The sequence below is a fragment of the Platichthys flesus genome, chromosome 14 (genome assembly GCF_949316205.1).
Source record: "Platichthys flesus chromosome 14, fPlaFle2.1, whole genome shotgun sequence".
NCBI classification, from domain to species: Eukaryota; Metazoa; Chordata; class Actinopteri; order Pleuronectiformes; family Pleuronectidae; genus Platichthys; species Platichthys flesus.
The window spans coordinates 12,312,760-12,325,271 of record NC_084958.1 but is presented as its reverse complement, the minus strand read 5'-3'; the positions used below and the strand labels follow the sequence as shown (position 1 = coordinate 12,325,271).

At 40.2% G+C, this 12,512-nt stretch overlaps 1 protein-coding gene across 4 annotated transcripts; it reads right to left on the bottom strand.

Annotated features, from left to right (window-relative positions):
• Positions 1–705: 705 nt before the first annotated feature.
• On the bottom strand, positions 706–4,761 carry armc6 (armadillo repeat containing 6). Of its 4 annotated transcripts, XM_062405115.1 has the most exons (8): positions 4,369–4,469; positions 4,035–4,176; positions 3,063–3,148; positions 2,396–2,966; positions 2,129–2,274; positions 1,919–2,050; positions 1,647–1,784; positions 706–1,554 (listed from the first exon to the last, which is right to left on the bottom strand). In XM_062405115.1, the coding sequence occupies exons 2-8, from the start codon at positions 4,153–4,155 to the stop codon at positions 1,342–1,344; spliced, it is 1,407 nt and encodes a 468-aa protein (XP_062261099.1). In that variant the 5' UTR covers positions 4,156–4,176; positions 4,369–4,469; the 3' UTR covers positions 706–1,341. The 4 variants fall into 4 exon arrangements, with proteins under 4 accessions (XP_062261099.1, XP_062261098.1, XP_062261097.1 ...); XM_062405114.1 differs by lacking the exon at positions 4,369–4,469 and adding an exon at positions 4,649–4,761 and having other exon boundaries at positions 1,919–2,274; XM_062405113.1 differs by having other exon boundaries at positions 1,919–2,274; positions 4,355–4,470.
• Positions 4,762–12,512: the final 7,751 nt, after the last annotated feature.

Sequence of the window (12,512 nt, the reverse complement as noted above, 5' to 3'; positions counted from 1 at the left end):
TTCACAAGTTAGTAGCATGTTAAAAATTATCACCTTTAAGGGATAGTTCACCCAAAAATGAAAATCCAGTTATTTACTCGCCACTTTGCTGCTGGAGGGGTGGGTGAGGTGTTAGAGTACACAAAACACTTCTGGGGTTTCAGGGGTAAACAGTGTTGCAGCCAAATCAAATACAGTTGACCTATTTTTCAAACGTATAAAAAAAAAACAGAAACAAAACAAAATGCCTCCACACTGCCCCTGAGGTGTCAACCAAGTGTCCGTAAGCCCCGACATTCACATTCGACTCGAAATGGCCTCATTTACACAATCATTTTGGTCTAAGTATCCTCTGATATCCTCCTCAAGAGCCGTGTTTATCCATGGATCACAACTGACACTCAGACTTAAACATGGTTTAATGTCCTTGTTTCTCGTCGTACTAACAGACACTTGTTTTTTAAACGTTTGGAAAAATCAGTCCCAAGTTACTTCGATTGGACTGGATCTGCAACGCTGTTTACCCCTGAAACTCCAAATCTCCCACCCGTCCATCTGCAAAGTAGTGAGCAAATAATTAGTGAATTAATATTTTTGGGTGAACTACCCTTTTAACAGGCCTTGATCTTGCGTTCATATTTTTTAAGATAACTGATTATAAAAAATACACTAGAAGTAAATTTAGACCCAGGTACAACAAATCATGATATACACACAAGCACACAGTAATGTGAAGGTTGAGTTTTATCATAGTCAAGCAGATTACAAAGTCGTCCATCATTGTTCTAAATATCAGAGCCTTCAGCTTTACAAAGTAAGAACGCATAAAACCCCCAAAAAAGGAAATGTTTTGTTATAGTGCACATAGAAGGCATAAAATACACTTCAAAGTTTCTGTCAACATAGGAATGCAATCTGCCCAAATTACAATGTAGTTAAACTATTTTCATGGCAGCAAATACATTTGTTTACCCATGGTTTGGTCATGTTTACTCGTAACGCAACTTTCTGAAAATGAATATTACATTTATTAAATTTGAACAAAATATTAACAGCAAACAAGACAAGTACATCAGAACTACAACAGCCTTTTCCTTTGAATCGAAAACAGCAAAAAGGACTGAAAAAGTAATATATATATATATATATATATCTTAATAGCAATGGATGTGGAACCGTTGACTTGGTTGTTCGAATAGCTCAAGCATTTTCTATGACTATTCTGAAAAAATGTGTCTATCTAGGTAGGTGTATCTGTTTGCTATATGTATACCATCATTCTGACCTGATTCCTTCTTAACAATGTATTTCAGGTTATCTAATTGTCAGAGTGGAGGTATTCAATGATGCTCTCTTCTTCTCTCAGTCTTTAAGGCTGCCATGTTTGCCAGTCCACAGCTCTCGCAGCTCCACCTGGCATCCCAGATCTCTGAGGGCTGCTTTACCCAGATCACCACAGTCCTGGTGGTTCTTTAGTGCTTGAATAATCAGAGCCTCCGCTCCCATCTCCAGGATTGGTTGTGTGTAGTTTGGCATGCGTGACACCATGTTTCTCAGCAGATTACAAGCCTGTTTCTGATCATAAAGAAAGGAAAACAGAGACAGAGTTAGGACAAAGTCACAGTGCCTCTTTCAAGTGAGCCTATCAATTAATGAGAGCATATTACCTGCACATTAACAGACTTTGTATGCGCCTTCATGGCCTCCACCGCAGCCAAGGCACCTCCATTCTCCATGATGGCCTGGCAGTTTTCTGGTTTGCGCAAACAAAGAACAGAGAGGCACGCACAGCTACTTTCACACACCTAAAGCAAAACATGGAAACATTTTTTTTTTATAGCAGATTTATATATATTTGTACGCAACAAAAAACAATCTATGATTAAAAATGTATTTACTGAGTCCACGGTTAATTATCTATCAAATCCATTAGACTCACAGCTGGGTTGCTAATGTGTCTGTTCATGGCGATAACAATGAGCTGGACTCCGCCTGCATTCACAACAGCATCTTTTACATCGTCGTTTCCTGCTACAGCTTTTATTGCATTCATGACCTGCCGAACCAACTCCTGCAAGAGGGAAACAAGTTCAGTGAGCGGAACACGGAAGTTGAATGAGTTTGTGTCCCTTGTGTTTTTGTACAATACCGCTGTCTCGTAGCTGTCTGCGAGCAGCGTCATCATGAATTTCAATCCTCCCATGTCACAGATGTCTTGACAGAACTCGTTCCTCACAGCCAGACGGGACAAGGTTGAACAGATCTCAGCCAGAACAGAAGAATTATCAGGGTGAGCTGTGAGGGAGGAATGTGAAAAATAAAGAAGTTAACGTCATGAGATCAGACTCTGATTAAGAGAAAACATGGTAGTTTAAGTTATAAAGATAACGTCCTCCAATGAGCCAGCCTGTCTTACCTTTTGCAGCCTCGATTAAGACATTCAGTCCCTTGTTCTCAAGAACAATACTCTTGGCAGTTTCATGAGCATTCCCAAACGCAACTCGGATATCATCATCAAAGGTCATGACCCTGAGAGCTGCAGAGGCCTCCTTCAACACCTCTGCACATCCTCTATGTTGTGTGACAGCAGTGGTCAGCAGGGGCAGGACTCCGCCTTTTACCAAATCCTGCCTGTTCTGTTCATGCTTCAAACAGCAGTTACGCACAACGCAGATGGCTACACATGTCACCGAGGAATCTGCCTGGTATCTTTTAAGGGCTTCCAAAAGAAACTTCTTGCCCTCCGCATCCAACAAGTCTGGCTGTCCATCTGTCAGAGCAGCCAGAGCGGAGAGAGCTGCCAGCACAGCCTCTCGCTCCTCTAAACTCTTTTTGCAGTAGCAGAGGACAATGGGGTAGGCGTCTTTTTGGGCAGCTAGGTACCTCTGGGCAAATCCATGTAAGCACTGTTCAGTGAAGCACTTTAGGGCTGATGTCCATTCCATCACTCCAGAAGAGTCTTTTCCAATTCGGAGAGAATCCAAAGCCTGCAAGTGATTCGATTTGTTTACCAATTAAGAAATTGTTTGCAATTGATTTAGAAATAAGCAGTTTCTTTCTTTACCAAACATGCCAGGGCTGACCTTTAAGACCTCATGTGTTTTCTCTTCTGGGTTCTCATCAGATGAAGCAGTGGGTACAGCTTTGAGTATGCAACTGAGGTCCACGCCTGCATCCATAGAGGAAAATGGGGTTAATGCGTTAACACACAATACAATATCAAGTACAAGACAGAGATATAAACAATTTTTATGTGTATATATATATATATATATATATAAATATAAATAAAGCAACTACCAACTCAATAGTGTACAGTAACCATGACAAAATGACTTGTGAACACAGCAGGGAGGAGTGTGGTACCTTTTTCAAAACTACACGCTATGTGTAAAATGATAACAACTTGAATGTAAATATCCAATCCAGCTCAATGCAGTCTATTTCTGTGTCCAGGTCATTCATTCAAGAGAGACGTCAAGTATGAAGGAGATAAATGATTAGTATTTAATACTTCATCAACTTAAATTCCCTTTAATAGTAGATTGATGTTTGTTAGGCCACTGAGAGATTGACCCAATTATTCGTTCAACACCTGTTGTCATTTTTGGATTACAAGCAATTTAAAGAATTGCAAAAACAGTTTATATGTATTGGTCTTTTTGTTTGTTTACCTTTACTTCAGACTCATAGGTCCTTAACAGTATTGAAATATAAAATAAATAATTCCAGAAATACACAATAAAAGAAATACATCCATCACACTCTACAAATCCTCAGGGATTAAAAAAGACAAAGATATTTGTTACAGTGTTCCCAAAAAGGTGAGTGTTGTCTCAGTTCATGTTATTCCAATATGAACAATAAGGATCAGACCTCAAGGCACCGGTACGATGTGTCACTAGTGACCACTCCTCTGCCATGATCAATAATTCAGCAGATATTATGATCTGTCCATCGTTGATTTCCATTCTCAGTCCGTGCAAAGCAGAGATGAACAGGCATATATTATGCAGAAAACAAAACTGTACACGAGTCGTTTCTGTGACATTTACCTTGAGAATCAAACTGCTCCACAGCATCCCTCAGGGCCTCGTCAGGCTCCATCTCGAACTCCTCCATGTTTTCTCTGACCGCGGCGTCAAACGTCTCCTGGGTGATCCTGCGTAGCGACATCTTGCCTCCTTGTTTAACAGCCTGGAAGGAAGCGTGACAAAGCTGTTCTCAAAAGATGAGGAAGACAAGCTAGTGCTGGCTACAGTTAGCATGTAGATATTGCCTCCTGTGGTTGACTGTCGCTGCTGACATGTGCAGTGTCCTCTAAGTAACGTTGTTCTTATATTTACACTAAATAAAACAAACGTAAGAGACACACGTGTAATCACGTACCTGCTATCTACCACCGCCCAGTGTCACGCTGCACCACTGTTATGAATCAAGCGACTGCCTCTGTCGATTTACGCATATTACGTAGTGACTTGTTCTACGCCGGTCATGATAAGGGGAAATATTTAAGTGAATAGCAAACTCCGCAAAACAGTCCCACACATACATTGGCTCGGTTAGAACATAGACTGTGACACTAGTTCCGGTTTTGCCCGAATTCAACGATATTAGTTCTACCAGTGAAATAAAGCTATCTTGGCGCCATTAGAGTAAACGGACTCACCTGCAGCTGGGCTCGGTGCTGTACCGCCACACCAAGAACAGGGAGTTGGCCCAGACTCACCTGGAGAAAGCGGTGAGCAGCCGCAGCCACACGGTGGGACCCCCTGCTCTGGTCCAATAAATCACTGACCGATGATAAACATGCGGAACATCACCAGTGTTTAGTGCCTTCTTTATCTAACACTGTCTAAGATGGTGCACAGTGTGATTCGGACTGTTAACATGTATTTTTCTGTTTCTATCCACAGTGGCTCATATCACAACAAGTATCCTTTTTTTCTGAATGATATGAGGGCATGTGCATGTTGATATCAGGCTACTGACAACCATGCACATGCTAGGGTTCAGGATTTATCATTCAGGTAAAACTGAAGCAGAAGAAAAATCCTTAGTGATCAATGTCTGATCTCTCAGTTTGAAGATGTCCAGTTTGAAGCGGCAAGTATTCTGTCGGAGTTCTACTGTCAACAGGTAGCTGCATTCTGTAGATATAATGCATTCTAATAAGCACTCCCATTACATTTCATTTGACACAGTTGGATTGAGTGACCATACTTAATTATAGTGAGACCAAGCAGTTCCCACAACGAGCAAGCATTGGCGACTGTGGATAAATGAGAGAAATGAGGGAGATAAGAGAGGTGGGTGGAAAAAAGAGGACAGAAGAGCGGGGTATGTGGGGGAGGCAGGAACAGTTGTGAAACCATTAGATTTAAGTTCCTTCAGACTGGTTCTTTTAATGAAAATAATAACATTAATACTTAGAAATCATGCCAAACAAAAGACTGTCTAAGAGTGCAACAGTTACATGTAGCCGGCTGAACAAGGACTCTATGCAAAACGTCCATTCAAAAATTTGAGCCTTTTTTTTTTTTTAAATACATTTTTTAACGAAAATGTATCTCGTTTATTTTCCTTCACACTTCAGAACTTCTCTATTGACAGAACCCCTTTCCGTTAGAACCCCTTTCAAAACAAGAGTCCCAACCAACACCCTGCTTATAACAGGAACTACACATCAACCTTCCATAATAAAGCCACCAAATATAATAGCTTACGCTAACAAACGAAATATTTGAATTATGGACAAAATGTAAACTATCCTTTATCTATCTCTAGCATAACCCCGAAAGATGGTGGAGACTTTCAACGAATATTTTCAGATTTATTCGAAACTTCCCTAAACAACACCATAAGAGCTTGTGCCTCTTCGGAGGGTCACTAAAACATAAAACTTTTCCCATGTGAAGTTACAGATTCAAAACAGTAAGTCCTCCTATATACACTTCACTTTCAAAATAAAAGCATGTCAAATGAAAATTAAAACTTATTTCGGAATTTATCCCAGAAAAAACAAGCTTTTTCTTCAAGTGAATAGAGTAGAGCGAATGGAGCCCCATAAAGCTTTGGCCAATGAGTAAACCCATTTGATAGAAAGCTTCAATGCTTCATAAAGCTTTGATGCCCTATGAGACTTCATCAAATCAGCAATCGAGGCATCTTGATGCATTTCAATGTATCACATCCACAATTTTCTGTATTACTGTATATGGCTGCTTTTTCATCAATTAATAGTCAGTCAGACACACACAAACTGTTTTTTATTTAGAAAGTGGTTTAAAATATGATCAACTGTTGTAACAATTTAGCTGTCTATTGTTGTTCATGAATTCAGCGTCTGTTTGACCAGTTCTGATACACAGTATTAGTTGGGGCACATTTGGATATATATGTATCTGCAATGATCTATAGGTAGTGTTGTGGTAATATGGTGTGTATTTGGTGGTTGAGCTGCTGAGGTACATAAAAAATGTGAGTCTTCACACAAGGCTGAGATCAACACTAAGTTATATTAGATTTAATTACTGGACCCATCCAGCACTGTGTATTCATTTTCCCAAAGATAAGAAAAGTGAACTCTTATTGTGTGTGGGGACTGTGATGCAACATAAGTCCAGGGGAATTGTTGACATTGCAGTTTAGTCTCCTTGCTGCTGCCTGACAGTAATTCCCTTTAGATTCTTAGCGTTTCACTCTCACTGGGATGTAATGTTTATAAGCTGTGCACATTTTGCCTGAGTCAAGAAATTAGTAACAATAGTAATTATTTTCTACTAAATAAGATTGACTGTTACCTGTTTGCACACATGTTGTTTCACGATGAAATGTAAATGTTTATGTATTTATAAGCATTTTGGAGTACTTGTATTTTTCTCATTTCAGTTCTTCCTGTTACACTGTTTTCTTCCACATGAGGGCAGCGTAATCCTCCATCCACTTAAGCGTTCAGTTACATCAGATGCCTTTGTTCTTTGCTGTTGATTTTTATAACTGGCAGGATTTTCAGTTTACAGTTTCCCTATTGTTGGTAAGGTACATCTTAGTTTAATCCACGGTACTTGTGGTTTGGTTTGTTCCTTTACAAAGTGTTGGATTCAATTCATTTTGTTGTTATTGTTTTCATAATATGTGTAAAATCAATAGAATGTTTGATATTTTCCACACGTTTTATGGTTAAAAATGTAAATGTTGAATGAATTGATTATTCATATTGAATAGGCCTTTAAAACTTGACTAAAAACACAATGTCGACGTAAGGAGAGTGAATCAAGGTAATAGATTTAGAGAGGTGCATGTGCTCTGTGTTATGCAGTTACTTGATATAAAAGATATCTAACTGATCTGAAATGAAACGGTAGATCAAATTTGTGTGTTTGTATGTTGCGTCATTTTATTTTATGCAATCTAAGCTTATCACTGTGATGTCTGCATTGATATCAAAGTTATTTTTATTTTACTCAGACATTGTTGTGCAGTTTTCAGATCCACACAATGACAGACTGTACAGCTCTATCAAGTTTCAAGTGTTATTTCTGTGGCAAACAGAATGGAAATCAATGGATGTCTGCAGCAGTAGGGAATATAATATAGATATTATTGCATCTATTCAAAAAAATATGAAGCTATAACTGCATAGTCTGCACAAAATAAAAAATAAAAACCAACACACTGAAGGAGTTCTATGAATTCACCAAAAAACTATGTATACGAGCACTGAAGCAAAGAACAGGTACTTAAACCACAAGAAACAAAAAAGTAAAAAACGTCCACTCCATCTAGTTGAATTAATGCATCATTTTTCTCTATACTCATTCGATAAATGCATCAGTGTCATTACGGGGGCAGTTCTATGAGGTGTGCAAATTTCAGCTAAAGACTGAGAGGTATTTCGTACACACTCCCTGATTACATCTCATACAGCTTATCATCCTCAGATATGACGAGCAGCCTCTGACAACATGAAACCAGACCAAAGCTCCACTATTTGATTTTAGCTGGCAGTGACATGTTAAACCAAACACATCCCCGCCCACCCAATCATAATGACCCCTGTGCCCTGACCCCTGGACTTTAAATCTTCAACTCTGCTGTAAAACTCTCCACACAGTTTAACTGATGCAGCACATGAGCAGCACTGAGGTGATTCGGGGGCTGGGCTGGTGGTGGACTTTCACAGACAGCGAACAAGGGGAGATGGTGTAAGTGACATTTCAAGTGGAAACATGAAGCCTTATTTGTCGGTCGTCAATAACAGACTGAAAAGAAAACAAACAAAAAAAAATTATCGTCTGCTGTTTATTAATATTGATGAGTTTTCTTGAATTAAACTCTGGTGCCTGTGTAACCGATGCTTGGCTAAAGAAACAAACACTGCTGTGAACTGTATTAGAAAATTGAATGTAATGAGCCTGAATCATCATTGTTTCATTTCATATCCAACGCACTTGAGGACACAACCATCACAACAACAAAATGTGTAATTGCAAATAGTCCCAAACAAACAACCCAATAAACTTTGGAGGAGGTTTAATGATGAGGTCGTTAAGACCGTGAAAGAGATGAGGACCAGGTCACCAAACTCCACTGGGCTGCAGGGGTCATCATTAAGGCCTCGGGATTCAGAAGATAAGTGCTGACGTCCAGATGTCTGAGGGGTTGTTCCAAGCTTATACAAATTAAAGAAATACCTCACACATAAGTTAATGAGATACGGAGGAAAAGTTTAAAGATAAGAATCTGTAGAGTGTGAGGAATATCTCAGGAAGGGATGTGGTGTATGTCACATCACTTTTAAACCTGAGTACATGTAACCATCAATTAAATGGGATTACAACACGTACAACGTTTTTAAAAACTCACTTTAAAACTCACAAAAGATGTATACAACAGAAATACAATTGGCCTCACATTCATATTTACAGTCTCATTAGGATGTTACAGTGAAGCAAAACTGTTTAAACTGCCGGCTTACTTTTAGCTATTGCTTTGCACAGAACAGGAATCAATCTGATAATCAATACATTATACTATATCTATTTGACAGAAAACATTAATTCATTGAAAGCTAATAAAACTATTTACATTCACAAAAATGATCATGCTAGATAAGAGGGCTACCATTAGAATATTAACCATTTGAGACCAAATACTGGATTTAATATGAAGGTAAATTGACTGCTGGATAAAATAAATAAATAATAATAATAATCGTCTGTGTTTATTCAAGATGTATATGAGGTACTATACATAAGCATCCGTACTCAGCCGTTTTTTTGTTGACATAAATATTTATAACATTTTTAAACAAAATGACACGAGTTGATCAGATTGTCAAATTTCATTTGATCACTTCCTTGTATTCCCTCGTGCAGCCCGGAAGCTGTCGTCAGCACGCGGCGGCGGATCAGTGAGGACGAAGTGAAAACTTTTGGGACGCTCGAGGTGTCTCGGACGCAGCTGAAAGGAGCCGTTTCCTGCCAAATAGTGAGACCGTCTAATCGAGACTGCAGCAGCCACTTCCTGCATTGTTACAGTGCTTTAATGAGGATTAAGTTGAAGCTGTCATGTTGTTGCGGGCGGCCATTAGGCCTGCTCCACACACACTCACACACAGAGAGGAGATGGAGGCTGACCTCAGCTCAGTCTGGAGACACCTGGACCCCCCCCCACACAACATATCAGTTCATTCTACAAAATACTGATATGAAAGAAAATGTCCCATGGGACCTGTTTCATTGGGCCTATTTTTACACAGGTTTATTTAATAATAGCTGTAAACAGCAAGTAAACAACATGAAGTTGTGAAATAGATAAATAAAATATTGGTAAACAAATTACCTCACACTATTTTGTATTTCGATTCAGCATCCCAAAGTCAAACCTAAGGAAATCACATTTAAGACGAATTCAATTTATTGACTTGACAGCCATCCCAGATGGAAATATCACAAACCACTCATTTATATGCTAGCAGGCTGTTAGAATTCAATAAATAGAAATAAAGTAGACTTTGTCATAATTGGCCAACTGAATACCAACTATGTGCATTTTGGGCTGCAACTACTTCATGAACATTGTTTACAGACAGCCATAATCCACAGAGGATGAATCCTATCAAATTGTGATGCAGACAACGTTTCCTTTAACATTGTCAGCATCAGGTATTACAGTAGCTGAAAGTTTGACAAATAAAGTACCTAGGACATGACTCCAGTGTTCCAGCTGTTATTTTTTTAATCGTGGTACTATTGAGTACCACAGTGTAATAGGTACTTGTCCGTGGCTCCACAGGAACACTTACTGTATTTATAGAAAGATTAATCATAGCCTATAAACTCCAGAGTGTTTTCTCATCTTCATTAAGTTACTGTACTGGGAGGTGTGATCATGAGAAGATGGACCCTCGGCACAGATTGGATTGGGTTTTTGCGAGACAATCTGCAGCCTCGGGAGATGGAGTGGAGGGACTAGGGGATGGAAACAATCGGACTTGATGACGCAGCATCATCTAGACAGCTTTTTTTTTGTCATTTAAAGAATGGCAGTGTGAGGCTGACAAAGCACTCAAACACCCCACCCCCCACCTGCTAGAGAACAATAACCCCCTTCCAAATCAGTCTTCCCTTACCTTGATTTCAAACACATATTTGGAAGGGTGTGCATTTATATGGCCGTTTGTGGATGAGAGGAGGATTAGCTCAGTTCACAGGGAAGCTTTGAAGGGCGGCAGGTCTTGTCACGAAAGAGGCCGCTTCTCACACGGTGACCACACTGTGTATGGAGCTGACAGTATTGTGGTCTTAATCCAGGCTGTAAAGTGCGTTGTTTGTGTTGCAGACCTGCAGTGGCCTGCTGTACATGTTGGTTGGGGTGCTGAGAATATGATGCTCAGGTTGTGATAAGGATCCCGATGTGATTGCTGCTGCAGGTCCTTGTTGAGAGGTTAGAATGGGGGTCGCTGGTGGAAGACCACATCCAGACAGAGTTTGAAGGATAATGCGAGATCCCAATTTGATATTGGCCACTAGTCACCCCAATACCTCCCACTCATGCACTCTGTCATCTCAAAGTTTCAGTCCTACAATGCTCACAGTAGTGCCACCACATTATGACACTTTTATTAAACATTTCTCTGTTAATATGCAAAACCGGAGCTGAAGACTACTTCAATCCAATAACACTTTTTCTGGATCATATGCTATATGGAAAAAAAAAGTAAGATCTGAAACAAGGTGTCAAACCTCTTTACAAGACAGGGTTACATTATGAAAAAGTAGGACCCACTTATTGTATATAGTACTTTAGAGTGAGAGTTGTTCACATTACTAAAAAGTAGTTGACCTTTTGGGGGCTTTTTGGGTCTCTGCCTTTTGGAGCTGGCAGGGTAACTTAATGTTTGGCCAGCTGGGCCTGACTCGATGAGTAGATTGGTTATGCAATGCCAGAGCTGCGTGGTCAGTTTTGGGTGAAATGATATGTTGCATCCTTATTGATTGTCAGGTTTCATGCTTTCAGTATCACAGGATCCAGTGAGCTCAGCAGAGGAGACAGAACTGTTTTGACCTGAGGTTGCCACTATATATCCATAATTGAAGTAACACACAGAGCAAAAGTGTTTTGGCCTATATTTGGCCTACATCCCGCAATTCCCACATCCGGTCCACATACCATATGGAGAGATGGCACTTGGGCACTTCCGCTCCCGTTTGCCAGAATATTACACCAACTGCTCCTGTGGTGTCATCCAATGATGAAATGTAGGCTAAACATATGTTGTTAATTATGTTATTTTTTATTTATTTTACGTTTGAAGAATATGTTCCCAATTACTTCAATTGTATTGGATTTGGCTGCAACGCTGTTTACCCCTGAAACTCCTTAAGTGTTTAATTGGACTCAACCCTTCACCCACCCCTCCATATTGGTGAGCAGATAATGGGTGAATTTTCATTTTTGGGTAACTTTTCAATTTTAGGTGCCAAAGGTGGCCCGAATTTGTTTTGTAATATTTTAGGTTCATACCCAGATTACACCTTGCCTGGAGTGCCGGATGTTTGGCAAAAAAGTCCCACATCTGTTTTGGGATATTTGGGACACATCCTATTTTACAAGTGGGCCATTTTATGCTTACACCTGTTTTGTTCGGGCTACAAGAAGGTCAGCATCATTGCCTGAAGTGGCCCACACGCGTATGCTTCATATGAAGGGAGGAGGATGTGATGAGGATGGGAGTTTGAGGTGAAGGTCATGATGCTTTTCATTCTCAATGTGTCACTATTGTAAGATAATGTGAGGACTTGGACGAGTGTGTGTTAGGGGAGGATCTCTGCAGTTGCAGACCTCTGGGGGGGTCAGCCAGAGGAGCCCCGGGGCCCCGGAGATGTCCTTCCTGATACAGGGCCCTTGGTGGTCAGTGGCTCTCCACGCTGTGATCCGGTCGCCCTGGTGTGCCGAGGTGCGCATGCCCACTGAGGAGGACGCAGCGGCTCCATGTGTGTTGAGGCGCATTATTTGGCAACAGACGC

Excerpts from the sequence above, each read along its gene's own strand:
- armc6 (XM_062405114.1), bottom strand. The coding sequence starts at position 4,155 with ATGTCGCTACGCAGGATCACCCAGGAGACGTTTGACGCCGCGGTCAGA. Across the intron at positions 2,967-3,062 it reads AAACACATGAGGTCTTAAAG|GCTTTGGATTCTCTCCGAAT; the intron begins GTCAGCCCTGGC and ends AATCACTTGCAG. Across the intron at positions 1,555-1,646 it reads CAAAGTCTGTTAATGTGCAG|AAACAGGCTTGTAATCTGCT; the intron begins GTAATATGCTCT and ends CTTTATGATCAG.